Source organism: Pseudonaja textilis, chromosome 4 (genome assembly GCF_049901715.1).
Source record: "Pseudonaja textilis isolate UNSWEBS1 chromosome 4, rPseTex1.2, whole genome shotgun sequence".
NCBI classification, from domain to species: domain Eukaryota; kingdom Metazoa; phylum Chordata; class Lepidosauria; order Squamata; family Elapidae; genus Pseudonaja; species Pseudonaja textilis.
The window spans coordinates 76,752,938-76,771,766 of record NC_141993.1 but is presented as its reverse complement, the minus strand read 5'-3'; the positions used below and the strand labels follow the sequence as shown (position 1 = coordinate 76,771,766).

At 41.3% G+C, this 18,829-nt stretch overlaps 1 protein-coding gene across 4 annotated transcripts; it reads right to left on the bottom strand.

Annotated features, from left to right (window-relative positions):
* Positions 1–233: 233 nt before the first annotated feature.
* GPR160 (G protein-coupled receptor 160) lies at positions 234–18,533 on the bottom strand. Of its 4 annotated transcripts, XM_026705784.2 has the most exons (3): positions 18,375–18,451; positions 17,965–18,079; positions 234–1,524 (listed from the first exon to the last, which is right to left on the bottom strand). In XM_026705784.2, exon 3 carries the CDS (start codon positions 1,478–1,480, stop codon positions 464–466), a length of 1,017 nt encoding a protein of 338 aa, XP_026561569.1. In that variant the 5' UTR covers positions 1,481–1,524; positions 17,965–18,079; positions 18,375–18,451; the 3' UTR covers positions 234–463. The 4 variants fall into 4 exon arrangements, with proteins under 4 accessions (XP_026561569.1, XP_087789560.1, XP_087789559.1 ...); XM_087933434.1 differs by lacking the exon at positions 17,965–18,079 and having other exon boundaries at positions 18,379–18,533; XM_087933433.1 differs by lacking the exon at positions 17,965–18,079 and having other exon boundaries at positions 18,375–18,469.
* Between the last annotated feature and the right edge of the window lie 296 nt (positions 18,534–18,829).

The window sequence follows — 18,829 nt, the reverse complement described above, 5'->3', positions numbered from 1 at the left end:
AGGCCGTAGGAGGGCAACAACCCAGCATCAGGACTGCTACCTCTGTCTTTGTGCAAGGAGGGACAGGAGCAGCACTGCCAGAGCCCTGCAAAATGACCTCCAGTGGGCCACAAATGTGCATGTGAATGTGTAATCATTCTCAAATAAGGACTTGATACTTGTTGGGTTACATCCTTGGTTAATACTGAATTATTATAGCAACATGGTTCACAGTCCATCAATCAATAACAACATAGTAGAGACTCCATTACTTTATTTTGAAATAACAACCCATGCTGGAAATTCAACTTGGAAAACACATAGTACTCTTTTATACTGCTATGTTCCTACACACACAGCAGAACTTGAGAAAATGTTCAACCAATATCTCATTTGATGTTCCTCTTTTCCTGTAGTTCGTAAACTTAACTTGCAGCTTTCTCCGCTGATTGCAATCCAGTTAATATAATCCTATGGTAGTTCATTAATAGATTACAATTTCGCTGTCTGGATTTACAGCTTTATTAGTGTTTTGAAAGCTGAAAGGTGTAAAGCAATATTTCCAGCTGACGAATGGATCTATGTCCCAAGAATCTTCAGGAAGCACAATGTCTTGGGTTCTCACCCAACATGCAATCCCAATGAGAAAGCTGTTGACAAAACAAAGCCAGGGGACATTCATCTCAATGTGGGCAGGAATCTCTGCATTAAGTAACACAAGGAGCATTTGGAGCAGAATGAACGGTATCCAAGTCCCCATGAAGCTGATCAGAAGTCTTGTCAAGAGATGTTTTGAATGATCTCTGGAGCTGCCCTCAAGTTCATAAGGAAATAACAGAACGACGTCTCTCTCAAAAGAAATCAGCTTAGTGGACTGCACTATATTTATAATTTCTGACCAACAGAAAGCAAGAACCAGGCATATTATGGACAACATACCAAGTGAGAGCCAGTAAGTTTGGCTACTAATGTAGAAAGGACATTGATGCCCATAATTGTTATTATTTATATTCAGCCACGAAGAACTGCTTGGAAGATTCAGAATGTAACCAAGCGCAGAAATCCATGTGAGTATTACAGCAACTGTGTACAGTGATTTCCAACACTTGTTCTGATATTTGGAAGTGTGGGTTATTGTAAGGCAATAATCCAAGCCAGCTATCAAAAAAACTGGATAATGCAAAATTCCATACACAAAGGACATAATCTGAGGCAAAAGACAGAAGTGATACTCAGTAAATCTAATCTCCCCAATCAAAACATTCCGGTTACAGAAAATGAGAGTCATCATCCCCAGAAGTATCAAGTCAAAGATAGCTAGTGAAATGCAGAAATAGCTCATAAAACTCTGATGATGACTGTGTCTTCTGACCTGCAATAGAAACAAATTGATAAATACTTTCCCCACCATGACAAACAACAAAGCTCCATTCCCTTCAGAAGGCAGGACAATATGACCATCTTCAAAATTCAAAAAGGATGAATTGACGACTGCAACCATGATTATTCGGAATGATGACAGCAGTTTCCAGCAATAATTCAGACCTAAAACATCAAGACAAGATATTAATTAAATTCTGAAAAAAGAAGACGGGCCTTTGCAAAGAGCTACCTATCTACCTACCCTCCCTCCCCGCCCCACCAATACATACATATATGTTTCTATCTATCGTCTTTCTCCAATGCGCTCCCCCGCCCCTAGGAAGGCCCAGCACTGTTTTATTGGCATGAGTGAAATTAAGCCCCCGCCCCCCCATTTGGACCTATTTGGGGGAAGGGCGGGGGGGGGGAACTTCCCATTAGGAGCGGTCCGCAGTCAGCCACGCCTCGCCACCAGGCCGCTCCTGACGGCCGATCACGGTGGAGCGCGGAGAACTCCCTACCCCCCCCATCCCCCAAGCGCCGTTGCCGCAGACCCGGGTAGGGTTGGGTGCTGGCTGCAGGCCGGGTCAGCGGGCGGGCGGCGTGGATGGCGGCGGGGCACTTTGCATCGCGGGACCTTCGTCGACGGCCCACTTCCTCCTCCGCCGCCGCCGCCGCTTTCCCTTCTGCCCTCGCCCCGGCTTATGCTGCAGCGGCTGGACACACCCAGCTGTTGCTGATGCTGAGAACCACCTGCCCTTTAGCAGGGGCATCGTTTTGCTTGACGGCGGCTGCGTAGACAACGTCCTGCAAGTCGGTGAGTCATGCGGGCTTCGGTGGATGGAAGCGGCGGCGGAGGGCGATGCCGTCGTTTCTCTCCCACCCACCCCCCATCCCCCTTTGCTTCCCGTCCCAGAGCTTCGTCTCGTCGGAGTCTGTCCCTCCCGCCTGCATTCTTCAAGCGGCCTCTCTTGGCTCGTTCAGCTGGACGGTCGGGCGCTCTCCTCTTGTTCCAGCCACCCGAATTCCCCGGGCGTGGACCTTTCCCCTCCCTTTAAGCTTGGTTTCTCGGTCGGTTCCCCAAGAATACAGGCTGGCGGGGAGGAGGAAGCTGAATGAATGAATCCGCAGGAGAATCCGCTGGGAAGCTTGGCAGGGAGAGGAGGAGGGAGAGAGGGAAGGTGTCTTTGGGATTTCCCGGGAGAAATCCAGGAGGTGGATTTCCGCCCTATTTCCACCCAAGGGTCCCTAGGGTGATTCCCTTTCTCTTCTGTTTGGATTGGAAGGTTCGCTCATTCATTCATTCACCCTTAGCGCTCCCCTAAATGGAAGAAGTCACCCCCACACACACACACACCTTCATCGCCTTGAAGGACACAAATAGGATGGAAAATCCACCTGCTGGATTTCTCCTGGCAAATCCCAAAGACACTCTTCCCTCTCTCCGTTCTTCTTTCCCTGCTAAGCTTCCCAGAGCAGTGGTCACCAACTAGTGGGCCAGGGACCACTGGTGGTCCGTGAGAAAATTTTGATGGCCTGCAGAGAAATGTCACCCCCAAAGCAATTAATCCAGGCTGCGCAGGGACACAAGGCTGCGCCCCCACATGGCCCCTGGGAACACAAGGCTTGAGTCACTTGCATTACGAATAACATGAGGTAGTGAGGGGAGGGGGTAAATGGTGGAGGGGAGGAACTTGCCCCACTCGCCCCAGGCACCTGACCTGGCCACCAGGCCGATTCTTTCTGCTTCTTTCTTCTGCTTTTGGCTACACTCAAGGAAAGCAGCTAAAGTCTTTCTTTCTCTCCCCCAAACTGCACCAGAAATGAGTCTTTGGACCCTGCAAGGCATCCTGCTCCAAGAGGCTGCACCGGCAAAGACTCATTCCTGGCGGAGTTTGGGGGAGAGAAAGAAAGACTTCTGCTGCTTTCCTTGCATGAAGCCAAAAGTCTCTCTCCCCTAAGAACCAAGCTGGAGACAGTATCCTGCGATCCCAAATAAAGAATGATCGATCCGTAGGAAAACGGGGTGGGAAATTTTCCTGCAAACTATTTTTGGGATTTTCCCAGGGTCTCTGCTGCTTTCTGCAGAGACCCTGGGGAAAAGTCAGCAAGCTACCGTCAATCAAAATTCGTATTAACAGTCCGCGGGATTTAAAATTATGAGTTTAGTGGTCCCTGAGGTCCAAAAGGTTGGCAACCCCTGTCCCAGAGGATTCTCCTGCTGACTCATTCATTCAGCTTCCTCCTCCCCGCCAGTCTGTATTCTTAAGGAACTGACCGAGAAACCAAGCTTAAAGAGAGGGGAAAGGTCCACGGGGGACTCAGGTGGCTGGAGCAAGAGGAGAGCTCCCGACTGTACAGCTGAATGAGCCAAGAGAGTCCACTTGAAGAATGCAGGCAGGAGGGAAAGACTCCGACAAGACCGTGACCCGAAGCTCTGGGATGGGAAGCAAAGTGGGGCATGGGGGAGAGAGAAACGATAGCATCACCCTCCTGCCGCCGCTTCCATCCACCGAAGCCCAAATGACTCACCGACTTTCAGGACGTTGTCAACGCAGCCGCCGTCAAGCAAAGCGATGGCCCTGCTAAAGGGCAGGTGGTTCTCAGCAGCAGCCAGGTGTGTCCAGCCGCTGCTGGCAGCACTCTGAACGCAGCATAAGCCGGGGCGACGGCAGAAGGGAAAGCGGCAGCCAACGAAGGTCCTGCAACGCAAAGTGCCCCGCCACCATCCACACCGCTGCCCACCCACTGATCTGGCCTGCAGCCAGCACCATATCTGGGTCTGCGGCAAAGGCACTTGGCAGGGGTAGGAGCTCTCTGCACTCTGCATGATCGGCCATTAGGAGCAGCCTGGTGGTGAGGCGTAGCTGCCCGCGGACCGCTCTAGGCAAGGGTGCGTGTGAGGGGAAAGTTTAAGTCACATCTGAAAAGACGGCCTAGCCATATTTGGGGGGTCAAAAAAAAAATCCCAGCCTTATTTTATGAGAAACAGGTATCTATCTGTCTAATCTCTATGTATATCTCTCTATCTTTCTATCATCTAATTTATATTGCCACCCATCTACAAATGTGACTCTGGGCAGTGTGTAATAAAGCCAACAATTAAAATATTGTTTATAAACCACTAAAGACAATTAAACATAAATAGAAACAAGATCACAATAGAATATATCAGGTTTGGGGTTTTTTGTTGGTTTGACTCCTGTTGATTACCTTGACCAGCGCCTGCAGTCGTTTTTTTGTCAAGATTTTTCAGAAATGGTTTGCCTTTGCCTTCTTCCTAGAGCTGAGAAAATGTGACTGGCCCAAGTTCACCCTGTCAGCATTCCAGAAAACCTCAACTCCAATCAATAACTCCGAGACAGACGTGTTCTCAAAGTCTCCTTTTATTAGAGTAGTCAACTGGCACTTCTGGGAAACCCTGAATCTGAAAGTTCCAGGTTTCCCTCCAATAAGTAAAAAATTACAAATCCACCTCCCTGTACCCCTCATTGCATCACATGCCCCAATCACCATCCGTCCCAACTTGAGACATCCCCATAACTATTCCTCAGTTAGGTGCAGAAATACCATAACGACTTAGAAGAAGACTGCTATTTTGTCTAACCACCTACGCTTCACGAAATTCCCGCCTCCCACTTTCCCAGGCTCAAGAATGTGGCAGTGTGGAAGCTTCTGGTACTAATATGGCTTCCAAAGCTGACACACACAGCTGGCTTTGTACCTAAGGCGGGACCAATCTCCCAGTTTCTAGTCAACAGGTTCAAACCATTCCCATACAAAAAGGCAAGACTGTGGCCAAGGCATCTGCGCGGGATTCTGGCATTTAACTGGGCACAAATCTCTGAGCTATTTTGTCCAACAGATGCTGGGAAAATTCTTCAGCATGGCCTTGCAGACAAACCTCTTGAGTCCTCCTTACCCAGCGGATCATTCTAAACAAGGCCACTGAAGGCATGCAGTACGGATGGAGAAGTTTCCATCAGGAACAAAACCTAGCAATTTCTGGAACTCTACTGGATTCATCAGTTGCTGGGTAATAGGGCCTGCCTCCCCACAACAGGAACGGTGCCATGGAGACATAGCCTGATCTGGCCATGACAAAGGAGCCATAGAGAGCTACCCTTAATTCCAGATCACACTGCCAGGGTTTGACAGTAAAAACAAATGAGACATGTCACCACTTCCCCGAGTTTAGGATGGATGACCTGGGATAGGCCGATGGCTGTTGTAATGGCTCTTTTAAGCCACCTTAGACCCCACGCCCAAGGAAGGCAAACTGAAGTTCTTCAGGACCACGAGCCCAAAGAACTCTACCGAGACAGAGTTGAGGAGCTCAGGCAGACAGATTGAGACACAGTAGGCAAACTGGTGTAACAGTCCCAACTAATCTCTAGAGCCCAACTTAAGGAACAGGCTGTTATTTTTACTGAGTGTATGAAATATGAAGCCAATAAATAAATGAATGTATATACAGTACACACACAACTTTAGGAGCTTGGTTTAGGGACAAGATTCAAACTTTTAAGAAAGAGCTCAAGAAGCTGTAATTAAAAGTTGGTTTGTGCATTGGGTTTAGATTAATCCTGACAGGGGCAGGTTTAGGATATGTGTGAATTAAAACAAGATGCCACCAAATCGTATCCCTTCTTAAAACAATTTTTAAAAACTCATTTCACAAAAGATGAACAATATGAGAGAATTTCTCATCTATACAAGGAGGGAGAAACGCTCATTACGCAAAAGAAACAAACAAAAATAATATTTCCTTTAAACAGAGCTCTGAACTGCAGATATTCCTTCCTTTCCTTTCCCCTACCCCCGTCCTTTTTCCTTTCCTTTTCCCATCCCTCTTTCCTTCCCTTTCCCGTCTCCCTTCCCTCTCCATTCCTTCCCTCTCCTCCTGTCCTGTCCTGTCCTGTCCTGTCCTCGCCTCGCCTCTCCTTTCCTTTCCTTTCCTCCCCTCCCCTCTCCTCCCCTTTCCTGGAATGCTTCTTGGTTCAGGAACATTCTTGGACAACAATGTGTCATTGAAAGCTAATACTTCACTTTGCTTGATGGTCCTCTCCAATTTAAACAAAAATTAAATAATAAAGGTGAGAGGGAGCCTAGAAGTACAAGAGAAGATATCCTATAGTTGCCTGGTGGATAATACACCTTTTTAGTTAAAATACCTAGCATGAAAAGAATATAAAAATTATACACTTGCCATAACATAAACTCAGAAAAAAAGAGCAGACCAGAACAAAATAGTATCTTGAGTTTGCAAATATAAATGAAGATTGATAGCCTATAAAATACAGTTCTCTGTTTATAAAAACTAGGGATCTCTGACCAGCATATATGGAGATTCCTGCTTGCACACGCTCTATATAAACTGCTCTCTCATACTAGCACATCCATTCTCCTTCCTCTTTCTAGCAGAAACCACAAAAAAGAGAGATGGAGGCAGGATGCAGATGGAGAAAAGGAAAGAATGTCAGTGTTCCAGGGAACATCCATTCCTGTTAGTAACTCCAAGACAAGCATAATCTCAAAAGTACTTTTATTAGAATAGCACCTGGAATAGGGGGCGTGCTTAAGCGCACCAATGTGCCTACCGTCCCTGGCCTATTGTTTCTTTTATTTTTCTTATATGTACCCATTTCATGTATTCATAACTATGTATACACTTATACTTATTATCTTGTAAACAATTAACAAATCGAATCAAATCGAATAAATACATAAATAAATTCTGAAACTAAAAGCCCCAGCTTCCCCACAATGTCCCAACCTACAAACCATCTCCTTTTTACTCATCATCACATCACACGAACCAATCCCAAAGTAAGTTCCAATTCTTTCTGTACCACGCTCTTTAACCTTGAACTATCAAAAGAATTCTATTTTGTCTACTAAGAGCGACCCAATTAACATCACCCCCCCTCCCACTTTTTCCAACTATGTGGCAACGATGAATCATGATTTGGGGAAAAAAAAGAAGGGAGAACAAATATGGGTGAGGATGACTGAGGCCACTAGACAGGGAAAGAAGGTATAATCCCACCCAAGCTCATGTTAATCTTCAAAGGCATCCTTCCAATATCAGACAAAAAAAAAATACCCCTTGAGGAATCTGAATGATTCACATAATGAATTGCTGTAAAATTGGGTCTGACTCAATTCATAACAGCAACAGCATATGAAGGAAACTAAGGTCCCAATTGTGTTCCTAACGGAAGGACTACCTGTAATCTCATTTCTATTGCAATTAGTTTTTCATATGTTTATATTCTTGAAGAATAGATTGGTCAAGGGTTATCAGCCAGCGTAGTCCCACAGATTGTCCATATTCTGAACCAGTATGATTTCCAAATATCCAAAGTTAGGAACAAATGCAGGAGTGCTGGATTAAATAGACAGTGGCCTGACTCAAGAAGTAATTTCTTTCGTTGTCAAGGTAGGATTGTTGCAATTTGCATTGTTGCAAATCTATTATCTGGAACTGAATCATAATCTTCCCATAATAAAGATCAACTGCGCCTATGAATTAAGTGGCACGATAGTGCACAGCCCACGTTCAACTAAAATACTTTTTTTTGTAAACATTTTATTTGGGTTTTCACAAAACATAATATAAATAAAATACCTTTTTGAGAACAGCACGATTCCAGGTTATCACTTCTCCATACAGAAATAAACTCAATTACATATTCGTCTTTATATTCTGTTCCACATCTTATAACTATTTTATCATTTTCTCAATAATTTTTCCCTTCCCTTACTTTCCTCAACCTTATTTTTAATTATCTCATTCTTTTCTAAATTCAATCATATATCTTTTTCTAAGTTTCAGTATCTTTCTCATCATTATATTTATACTTTTGTCTGTCCTGTTTACAATTTCATATTTTCTTTTCTCTTCATCATCCTGGAAGGAAAAGAAAAACAATTCCCCTCCCTTCCAGGCATTAAAAAGCAAGGTTTCCCCTGCAATTACTAACTAGAGTGTAACACCTTTATAACTTTTAATTATTATCCATTCAAATCTCATTTAAAATTTAATTTATGCCTTTACAATTATAACAACTAAAATACATTTTGATGTAGCTCCTATAGACCCTTGCAGCCAATATTGAAAGAAACCATTCATTTGGATAGATGCAGCCTTACTTATTCATTCATTCAGACTCTGCAGTCAGCAGAAATGAGCATTAATTCTGGAATAATGCAGCCTTTATCTGTGGAAAGAGCTAGTCCCCATCATATATGGCTCAGACAGTTGCATTTTACTACTGTGGAATCAGTGTATCTATTATTATCCACTTTTTTGTTCCTATTCTGATCTACATTCTTACCCTTTAAAATTTTATGACTCAGCTTAAAAATATTGGGCTGCAGTCAAACTCTATTTACAATGTCCAAGCACAAAAACCATTTGGTTTGCTTAATTTGTTGCCACAAAAATACTGCCACTGCATCAAATAGAATTATCATCAAATATTTGTCATCAGTGCTTAGTCCTGTGCACTCAGCTACACCACTACTTTTTACTCAAGGTGACCTTCACATTTTTAAAACAAGTTTTTAGTTCTCCGAAGAAACACTACCTGAGATGGGTTAGTTATAAAAGCAAGAGATACGAGTCAATCTTGATTATTAGGGTTTTCCTTAGAATGGTATAGACCAAAAAAAGACTTGTTTCTCCCATGCAAAACTTGTATTTTGCAAAACTAAACTCCTATCTTATTCCGCTATCATTACTGTAGCTTTATACAATAGAGATTTTGCTAATATTTCTGGCTGCCAGAAATAAAAAAAATTATATTTGCAACTTGTATATTTGTAATCTTTCAGTTAAGATTTCAGATTTTATATTCTGTGTTTTGCATTTTACTTGTGTTCCTTTTCACTGAAATATGTGAATGTGCCATACAATAAATAAAATAAGTAATACTTTACTACTATTCTCTCTCTACTCTTCTTTAAGCTAGACATATCTCTATGTTGTTTTTATGTATTTTTAGGTTACATTTTCATTTTTTACATTACATTTTCATTATTTTAACTATTTCGCCTTTAAATCTTTACTTTTCCACCCCAAGTCTCCAACTTTGTAGCCAATTCAGTCCATTTGGACATGAAATCCCTTTTCGCTATAGACTTGTGAAAGAGCTGGTCTCTTTCCTCCCTACCCACTAACACAGTCCCTGGAGTCAGCTTGTAGAGCCCAGCATCTAGGCTGCTGTGCGCAATGGGTTTTGTATTCAGGCCTGCTTGTACTTTCCAGATCCTAATTGGACTCCTTCTTTCCCCAAAGCCCCAGCTCTGCTTTTCAAGAATTGAAGTTTTCTCTTGTTGTCTGAAGACTACAGTACTGATAAGGTGCTTGTTTTGTGGTCGGAGTTTCTCTTTCCAGCATCTGGGCCTTCTTCCTGGCTCGATTCTTTCCTTTAACAGACCCACACAGGTGCTTGTTTCCAGTTCTTTCTGCATTACAAACTCTCCTATTTACAGAGAAACTGGGGCTGTTTTAATCCTTCTTCTCAAGTACAGGTGGTCCTCGATTTACAACCATTCACTTAGTGTCCATTCAAAATTACACTTGCAGTAAAAAAAAAAAGTGATTTACCACTGATGCAGCATTCCCACAGTCACGTGATCAAAATTTGTCCCAAAGGTGCTTTTTTTTTCCAAGAGGCAACTGCACTTTCTTGTTTTTCTTTGAAGACGTTTCTTGGATGAAAAGCGAAACACCTTCCAAGAAAAACTAGCAAGCCAGTTGCCTCTTGAAAAAGCACTTTTGGGACAACCATGACCTGGATGATTGAGAATGATTAAAATTACTAAACACAGGTCAGGACTGGGGGATTGTCACCACATAAACTTAAGACTTATATGCTGCTTCACAGTGTTTTACAGCTCTCTCTAAGCGGTTTACAGTCAGCTTTCTGGTCCTTAAATGTTCTGAATTTATACTTTATAGTTTTATAGTTTCCAATTTACATCTTCCCAATTGTCCACATTTTAAAGTCTTATTTATCTTTTCTTCTTATTCTCTTTTTGCTTTTCTTCTTTTGCCTCATAGGATGATCTATCAAATAATGCTCGTAAATAAAATCCAGCTTGGCCCACCAGATTTTCTCATGTTTTTCAAATCCACCTTTCAATGAATTGTTCCATAAGGTTTTGGTATATTATAGTTCAGTTGCTTTAAAAATCTTTAAATGGCTCAGTAAATATTTCCAAGCCTCCAAATTGCCCTGTTCCCAATTCCTACATGCAAAAAAATGTAAAAGTCAAAACAGCTGGTTGTCAACCATTGAGGGTTGAGAATAGTTTAGAAAAGCATTTCTCCCAATAATCACTTTTCACAATGTTATTCAGCTTTTTCCAGGCTTTCTATATTTTAAAACATCCTTTAAATATTTTTTTGCGTCTGAATCTTTGAAATTTAGAAATTTTGTCTGACAAGTGAATTATAATCCTCTGAAGAACATTCTGGGCCTGCCAATGTCACAATGAGCCAATGAAATCTGGATTAATTTCATCTTGATTATAAAGACACGCAGTTAAACAGAAATTAAAATAAGCCAAAAATTAGAAACCACAAGCTTGCTGCTTCCTTCACAGTTTGAAGCTCTAAGTTCTTATATTCCAGTACATACTTTCTTGCTTAAGACACAATTAAAATTTTAGAAAAATTCGTTTCTTCAAAAGTTAAATAAGGAACAGGTGCAAGTACAATATTGAGGAAGAACTTCATCTGCTATTTTTGTAGGAACTGACCATACTGGTAAACAGGATATAAATGGTTGGTTTATTGCTGGGTTGTTGTTGTTGTTTTTGTAGAAACTGCTTAATATTAAATGCATTACTGCTATTAACCCTTAACTTCTTAGGTTACAGATATTTAGAAGATTATATAAGAAAAACTGAAACAAAATTAACCATAGCCCATTTACAAAATAAAATTAACTTTTCAGTTATGACAAGCCTTTCGTGTATAGGTAGTCCTTAACTTACAATCACAACTGAGCCCAAAATTTATGTTGCTAAGTGAGAAATTTCTTAAGTGAGTTTTGCCCCATTTTACGTTTGCTTGTTTTTTTGCCATATTTGTTAAGTGAATCACGGCAGTTGTTAAGTAACTGAATGTAAACTACATGGACCTGGGGATACTGCAATGGTCACAAGTGTGAAAAATGGTCTTAAGTCACTTGTTTCAATGTTGTTGTAACTTCGAATGGTCACTAAAGGAACTGTTGCAAGTCAAAGACTACCTGTAATATTTGTAGTATACATTCTCTGTTAACCATTCACCTCTGGCCTGTGCAAATGAGCTTCAAAAACTTCAGGAAGTTCGTTATATATAGTATGATCAGATTAGGTCTCAAGCAGGCTGTCCAACTTTCAGCCCAGGGGCTGGATGCGTCATGCGCTGGCCACGCCCACCCCCGGTTTTGCGAAGGGGAAAAAAGTCCTGATCTATCATTTGATGCCGTCATCACAATGTGAGTTTGATAGCCATGGTCTACAGTGTTGTGATACGGTAGAACCATTGAGCTAAGGTGGTGTTTGGAAATTTATTATACCGCTCAGAAATTTAGATAAATAATTTGGTTGAAAGGAGAAGACTTTTTTAAAAAATAATAGTACATATTATATTGCAATACTTCAAAACAGACTAAGATGATTACAATAGTAAAACTAGAATATTAATTTAAAATGCAAAGTATCTTAACATAGAAAACAGAATTTCCAAATTTCAGAAAGTTATATATGCCTTAATGCATATACTTTGGCAAAGATTAATTAATTAATTATAAGCACCACTGCAATCGGACCAGTCATGGCAATGGTGGAGTCTTAGATGATTAGACAATCAGCTTTTTCCCGCCACATACTCTGGTGCCCATTTTTTCTTCCTGGTCTCCAGTATACAGATGGCTAGGGTAGAGAAATATGAGCAGATACCAAAACAGCATATCTAAAAACGTTCTGTAGCTTATCATATCTACAGCTTCTCATGCAAATGAGTAATAGGTTTTATATGTGGAACTAAAGACAAATAAACCTTGATATTTCACATAACCTTTGATCCTAAGGTGTTATTTCCAGACTGATCCACCCACTGTTTTCCCTACACATACAAGCTCCACAAGATGAAACAACTTAACTTTCCATACTATGGACTCCTTCTTTCCCACGTTTTGCTTTTCCTAATGCTACACAAGACCTATATTTTTCTATCGACTGTATTTTATTCTATTTTTCTTTGATATGAACTTCTCTGCGTGATGTACAGGAACCAGAAAGAAGCGGTTATTCCAACGGTGACTCTTTGAGCAATAATTTGGGCATTCAATGTCTCATCTATTTTTCTTTCTGGAAGCTTCTAGAAGGCAGAGATCTCAGTTTTCATGAGATGCAATAGCAATCTTGAGGAACGGAGGGAAAGCCAAGTACCACACTGAACAGCAGGTGCATTGTGTTTTCACTTCCCATTTAAAGGCCTCAACTTGAGATTATTTCAACATCAGTAAGTACAGTACCACTACCAGTAAGTACAGGGAGGCAATTTGATTTTGCATTTTAATAGGGAAGACTGAACTAAATTATTCTGTGACCACTGAAACCATTGTTTTCTTATTCAAAGACTAATTGCTATAAGGGATGTGATGGCTCAGTGGTTAAAGATGCTGAGCTTATCAGCTGGAAAGTTGACAGTCAGGGATTTGAGACCTGAGCGCCACATGATGGGGTGATCTCTCATTACTTGCTCCAGCTCTTGTCAGTTTGAAAGCATGCAAATGCAAGTAGATAAATAGGTACCACTTCAGTGGGAAGGTAACAATGTTCTGTGTGCCTTGGCATATAGTTATGCTGGCCACATGCCCAGGGAAATTACTTCGGACAATGCTGGCTCCCTTATCTACAGTACTAGAAAAATATTAAACATTAACTATCTCATTTGCAACTGGATTATAGGCTGGAAAGAAAACGATGCACAGTAATAAATGTGAGCATGCAAAGAATGGGCTAAAAAGTGTTAACTTTATATCTCAGCCTTACTTTTCTTAATTTTGTAACTACTTTATTTCATTCTAAAATGTTAGTGGTAAGTTGAGAAATTGCTCTTTAGCATTAGTCGCTAAATAGCATTAGTCACTTACAGACAGCTAGTCTGGTATACTATAATATTAAAATGAGCTCCAGATTGTTGGGGGCAATATGCTGACACTGTAAACCGCTTAGAGAGTAAAGCACTGTGAAGCGGTATATAAGTCTAAGTGCTATTGCTATTAAGACAACAGGCTAGAAACTGGGGGACGAGGAGTTCGAACCCGATCTTGGACACGAAGGCATCTAGATGACTTTGGACCACTCTCTCTCTCACAACCCTAGGAATGTGACAATGGCAAGCAACTTTCAAAAAAAACCTTTGTCAAGAAAGCTGCACTGACTTGGCTCGCAGTCAGCAAGGATAACTTGATGGCATCAAGACAACAACTGCTACAAAAGCACTTAACCACATCATATAAGGATACAGCAAGTCCATTCATACAACAATCTGCGTTTGGTATTAATCTTGGCTAGATTTTCATGGCTAGGTTTGCTGTCGGAATCTAGCTTATTTGGTTACCTTTCACTGAATATATTGCCCCAGAGCTCTGGTGGCCCAGTGGTTAAGACTGCAGAATTGCAGGCTAACTCTGCCCACAATCTGGAGTTCGATCCTGATGGTCTCAACATTGACTCAGTCTTGCAAGGTCGGTAAAATGAGCACCCAGATTGTTGGGGGAAATATGCTGACATTGTATACCACTCAGAGAGTACTGTAAAACACTATGAAGCTGTATATAAGTCTAAGAGCTATTGTTATATTGCTAATAAGCGCTATTGCTATATTCCAACCTAGAAATGGTTAACCCAATAACCAGCTAAAACATGTTAAGACAGCCAAGCATAGAGAAAATTTGTAACTTCTGTTCTCATAGGAACACATCCTACATGCGTGATGGTGAACCTGTGACATGCGTGCCCCAGGTGGCACGCAGAGCCATTTGTGCGGGCACCCTAGCCGAAGACAAACTTACCTCACTGCGCATGTGCGTGCCTCACAGCTGATTTTTGGCCTCCCAGAGGCTTGAGGAAAGTCTTCGCAGGCTGAAAAAAAGGCCCATTTCATCACTTCCTGTATTTCCGGAAATATCGGAAATGACAAAATAGGCCCATTTTTCGGCCTGCAAAGCCTGCAGAAGCTTCCCTAAAGCCACTGGGAGGCCGTGCTGTGCAGGTTGGGGGGATTGCGTGCGCATGCGCAGGGGGCATGGGGGTGCGCGCATTGCCTTCTGGGTGCTGGCACACAAATGTGCGCACATTTTTTGGCGCAGGAGCCCAAAAAGGTTAGCCACCATTGTCCTACATCTTCAGCAATATTATATTATTGAAAATAGGCAGGCTCAAGGCACCTGTGCAAATTCAAATTCAAATTCAAATTTAAATCAACAAAACAAGACTACTTCTAGGGAAAGGGTAGCAACGGCCAGGTTTCTTTCCTCAAATGAACTTTTATTAAATTCTTGATATTTTAGAACTTTTATTTAAATTCCTAACTCAAATACAGTTTAGAAAAGAAATATTTTGAGGAAATGTGAGCACAGGTAATGTGCAGATAACTGTGAAAGCTAAAAAAAGTGTGTATTATTTTCAGTGCCTCATTGTGTAAAGCAAAGAAATTCCCAGATGTATCCAATGCCAGCTCAAAGAAAACGCGTTAATTGCAGCAGCAAACAATTATAACTACCACTCTAGCTAACACTGTGTTTAGCGATTTGTATTTGTTATCTAGGTAACAGGCGATTTTTTTCCAGCACAGCGGACCTCTCCTAATAAAAGAATGAATGCATCATCACTACTATTTAAAAAAGTGTTGCTATAACTTTGGCTGTGCAGATTGCATTTTCAAGATTTGCTTATACAGCTAGTCCTCGACTTAAGTCTGTTTAGTGACCATTCAATAGCACTGAGGGGAAAATAACTTATGACAATTTTTTATATTTATGACTGTTGCGGCATCTTTATAGTCTGGTGTTCAAGTTTGCAGTTACAAAGACACTGAAAAAAAATGAAAAAAAGTGACTTATGACCTTTTTTCACACTTGTGACTGTTGCAGCATCCCCATGGTCACAATACAAAACTTGGCAACTGACTCATATTTGTGATGGTTACAGTGTCCCAGGATCGTGTGATCATCTTTTGCAACCTTCTGACAAGCAAAGTCAGATTCTGCTTAAATTATTATTATTATTATTATTATTATTATTATTATTACTACTACTACTACGTTAACATCAGCAGTGATTCACTTAACAACTCTGGCAAGAAAGGTCATAAAATGTGACAAAACTCACTCAGCAAAAATCTCACAACAACATAGGTTTTGGGCTCAATTGTGTTCGTAAGTCAAGAACTACCTATATTAAGGTTAGAAAGGAAACGGGAAGGAAAGAATTAGCAGGATGAGTTCATTAAATCATTATGCGTGTGTGTGTGTTGATATGTTAAGCAATGCAACTTTGGCTGAAGGAAATTAATGGAGTAAGATATAAACAATACAATAATAATTCAGTATAAATATTTCTCCAATATCCAGATCTCTCTTGTCAAAAAAGATTGGTTTAATTCTCATCATTTCCTTTTCAACTCTGAACCAGAAATCTCATTTACTGAAGGTGAACTCTTTGTTCCAGTCTCCTTAATGTTTGTCTTTGTCGTCTCCATGAAGAATATCTAGCACCAGGAAGTCTGACTGTATTTTTTGCCAGGAAAATACTATTATAATGATAAAGAAAAAGGGTTCCCACCACCATAAAAATTACCTGAACTTACACCAGAATGTGAACTGTGTTCATTCTCCTTAAACAGAGCGTATCATGGTTTAGATTCTAATGTTATGTTTATAAAAGATAACATTTGCCAAAATATTTTTTTTTCAAGCCAGGTGCTGAAAATAGTGTAACTCTAGCTTTTTTAAAAATAAAAACACTACAATTCCTGCACTGAAAGCAAAGTCTAAATGCACAGCTAAAAAGCACATGAAAGTGCTTTCCAAAAAAATGCAGGTCGGCTATAAATTAAAATATTTTTAAAATACTTACCATGGATAATCTATAAGGAAACACTTGTATAATTCTGGTAGGATTTCCCCCATATTTTAATTGCATTTGTGTGAAATAAACCCTCTGATTTTGGGCCAGAACACATAGAAGAGAGAAAAAACAGAGGTATGGTACTGAAGTAAATGTTAAGGAGTAAAAAAGGAAAAGTGAAATGTTAGTCTCCTCTTACGATATGATAGATGTTGCATCTATTCTCAGCAGCTCTGTTCTATGGACCTACTAAACTATTACTACTTATATCACTACTTATTACACTGCAAACTTTATCAGGAACTCAAGAACTAGATTTGTTACACCCTTGCTAATCCAACTGATTCAATCTAGTTCAGAAGAAAAAAAAATCTAATTTTTGTTGTCTGATGTAGACAAACACAAAACGAAACATTGTTTGCAATGGCTCCAAGGAAAATACTAAAGGATACCCCCCCATAATTAATACTGTTAATATTAGAGATGTATTGAACTGGTGTGAACTGTAATTTTATATGTATTTTGCTAAAATCTATGATTGCAAATACTAGTAGTAGTAGTAGTAGTAGTAGTAGTAGTAGTAGTAGTAGTAGTAGTGGTGGCGGCGTTAACCTAATTCATGGTTTATTCAGCCACATTTTTGAAGGGTTTACACAACAGTAAATTGTAAACTAATAAACTGAGCTGGATTTAGGCTATGATGGGTTTGAATGGTTTATAATTGAGTACCTAGTGTTGTGTAAACACAGTCTTATTTGGATAAAAAACACGGGAATTTTTTCAGAGTGATACTAAAGCTGACATCATTATTAACCAAAATTATTCACACTGTACACTCAACAGTTGCAATGGAATTATGCAATGGAATTATGGCCAACAGGTTGCAATGGAATTATGGCCAACAGGTTGTCAACTTGTATCTGAAAGCAGTGCAATCCATTTGTAGATGAGAACTAGTATGATTTGGATTCATGATTATTTGTGCAAAATAATTTTTGACACCTAAAAAATTAGATATCAAAGGACAAGATCCTGGCCTCGCTTTCACAGCGTTATTTTCTACATATAAATGGTATTTTTTTAAAAAAATATTGAAGGCCTGCATCATTTATCTGAAATAGCGCAAATCAGACAAAAAGCATAATTCTTTCCCAAATGGTATCTAGAAGCGTTTCACAGAAAGTCAAGCCCTAATATTACTTTGACTCTATTCAACAAACCCTGCTACCGTCTTTCTTAAACCATGGCTGCCACAGCTAAGGGGCAGCATTGAGCAGATCCTGGTTAATTTTGAAAATCTAAATAGGATTGGACCGAATAGGTTCTCAGATAAGATAAAGACACGGCAGCCTGGGTGATTAATAAAACATTTTTTTTAAAAAAAAAAGCAAGGGCAATGGCGGCATGAGATTGTCATATATCTCGGCCAAGTTACACCTAGGTGTACTAGGAGAGCCGTGTCAGAGCAACTGGAAAAACGGTTACCGGATCCCTCCGGGTCGTTGTCGCTTCTTCTGTGTTTGGGATCTGTCGGGCGCCCGTCGGATTGCTCAGCATGTCGCCGTTACCGCCCGGTAAGCGTCCGCCAGACTCTCTTCTCCTTCCAAATCCCAAAGCGTGGGGGAGGCGGGTGTCAAAACTCCGCTCCTCAACCCGCGAGCTGAATCCAACCGCCCGGAGTCACTTGGTTGAGTGGGGGGGGGGCGGCGGCAAAAAAAAAATCGAATAAATTTCTCCTTGAAACCTTGCACGAAGTGGAAACTCACCTGTCAGTCCGGAGGCAAGAAAAGGCGCTTAAAAAAAAAAAAGAACATGCGGGGAACAAATCGGACATCTCCCTGTGTTATCTGTTGCGCGCTGCTAAATCAGACCTGAATAAAGGGGGGGAACCTTACATACCCCGCTCGGAGAAAAGCCAAAGGCGCTCTGCAGGAGCTCAGAGGCATCCGTCTCTCCCCGCATCCTTAGCGTATCACCGCCGCCTTCTCCGCCCCGCTTGCAGCCGGAGCAAGACCCGTTTGCCTGCCACTCCCCAGGGCGGCGGTGGGCGCGGCTCCGCCGGGTTAGAGCCGGGTCGCCGAAAGGCGGGAAGAGAGCGAGCGAAGGCTCCGTCCTGAGGGAGTGTGGAAAAGCGGGCCTGCTCTCTTTCTTCTACCCGCGCCGACTCTCCTTGATTCACTTTACGGCCATCTTCCCGGGCTGGAGCTATGGCTATTACTGTCTGTGGAGATTCTCAGTCATCCAAGTCACGGTTGTCCCAAAGGTGCTTTTTCAGGAGGCAACTGGACTTCCTTGTTTTTTTTTTTTTTCTTTTGAAGACGTTTCGCTTCTCATCCAAGAAGTTTCTTCA

Excerpts from the sequence above, each read along its gene's own strand:
- GPR160 (XM_087933433.1), bottom strand. The coding sequence starts at position 18,441 with ATGCGGGGAGAGACGGATGCCTCTGAGCTCCTGCAGAGCGCCTTTGGC. Across the intron at positions 1,525-18,374 it reads CTTTTCTCCGAGCGGGGTAT|GTCTGAATTATTGCTGGAAA; the intron begins GTAAGGTTCCCC and ends TTGATGTTTTAG.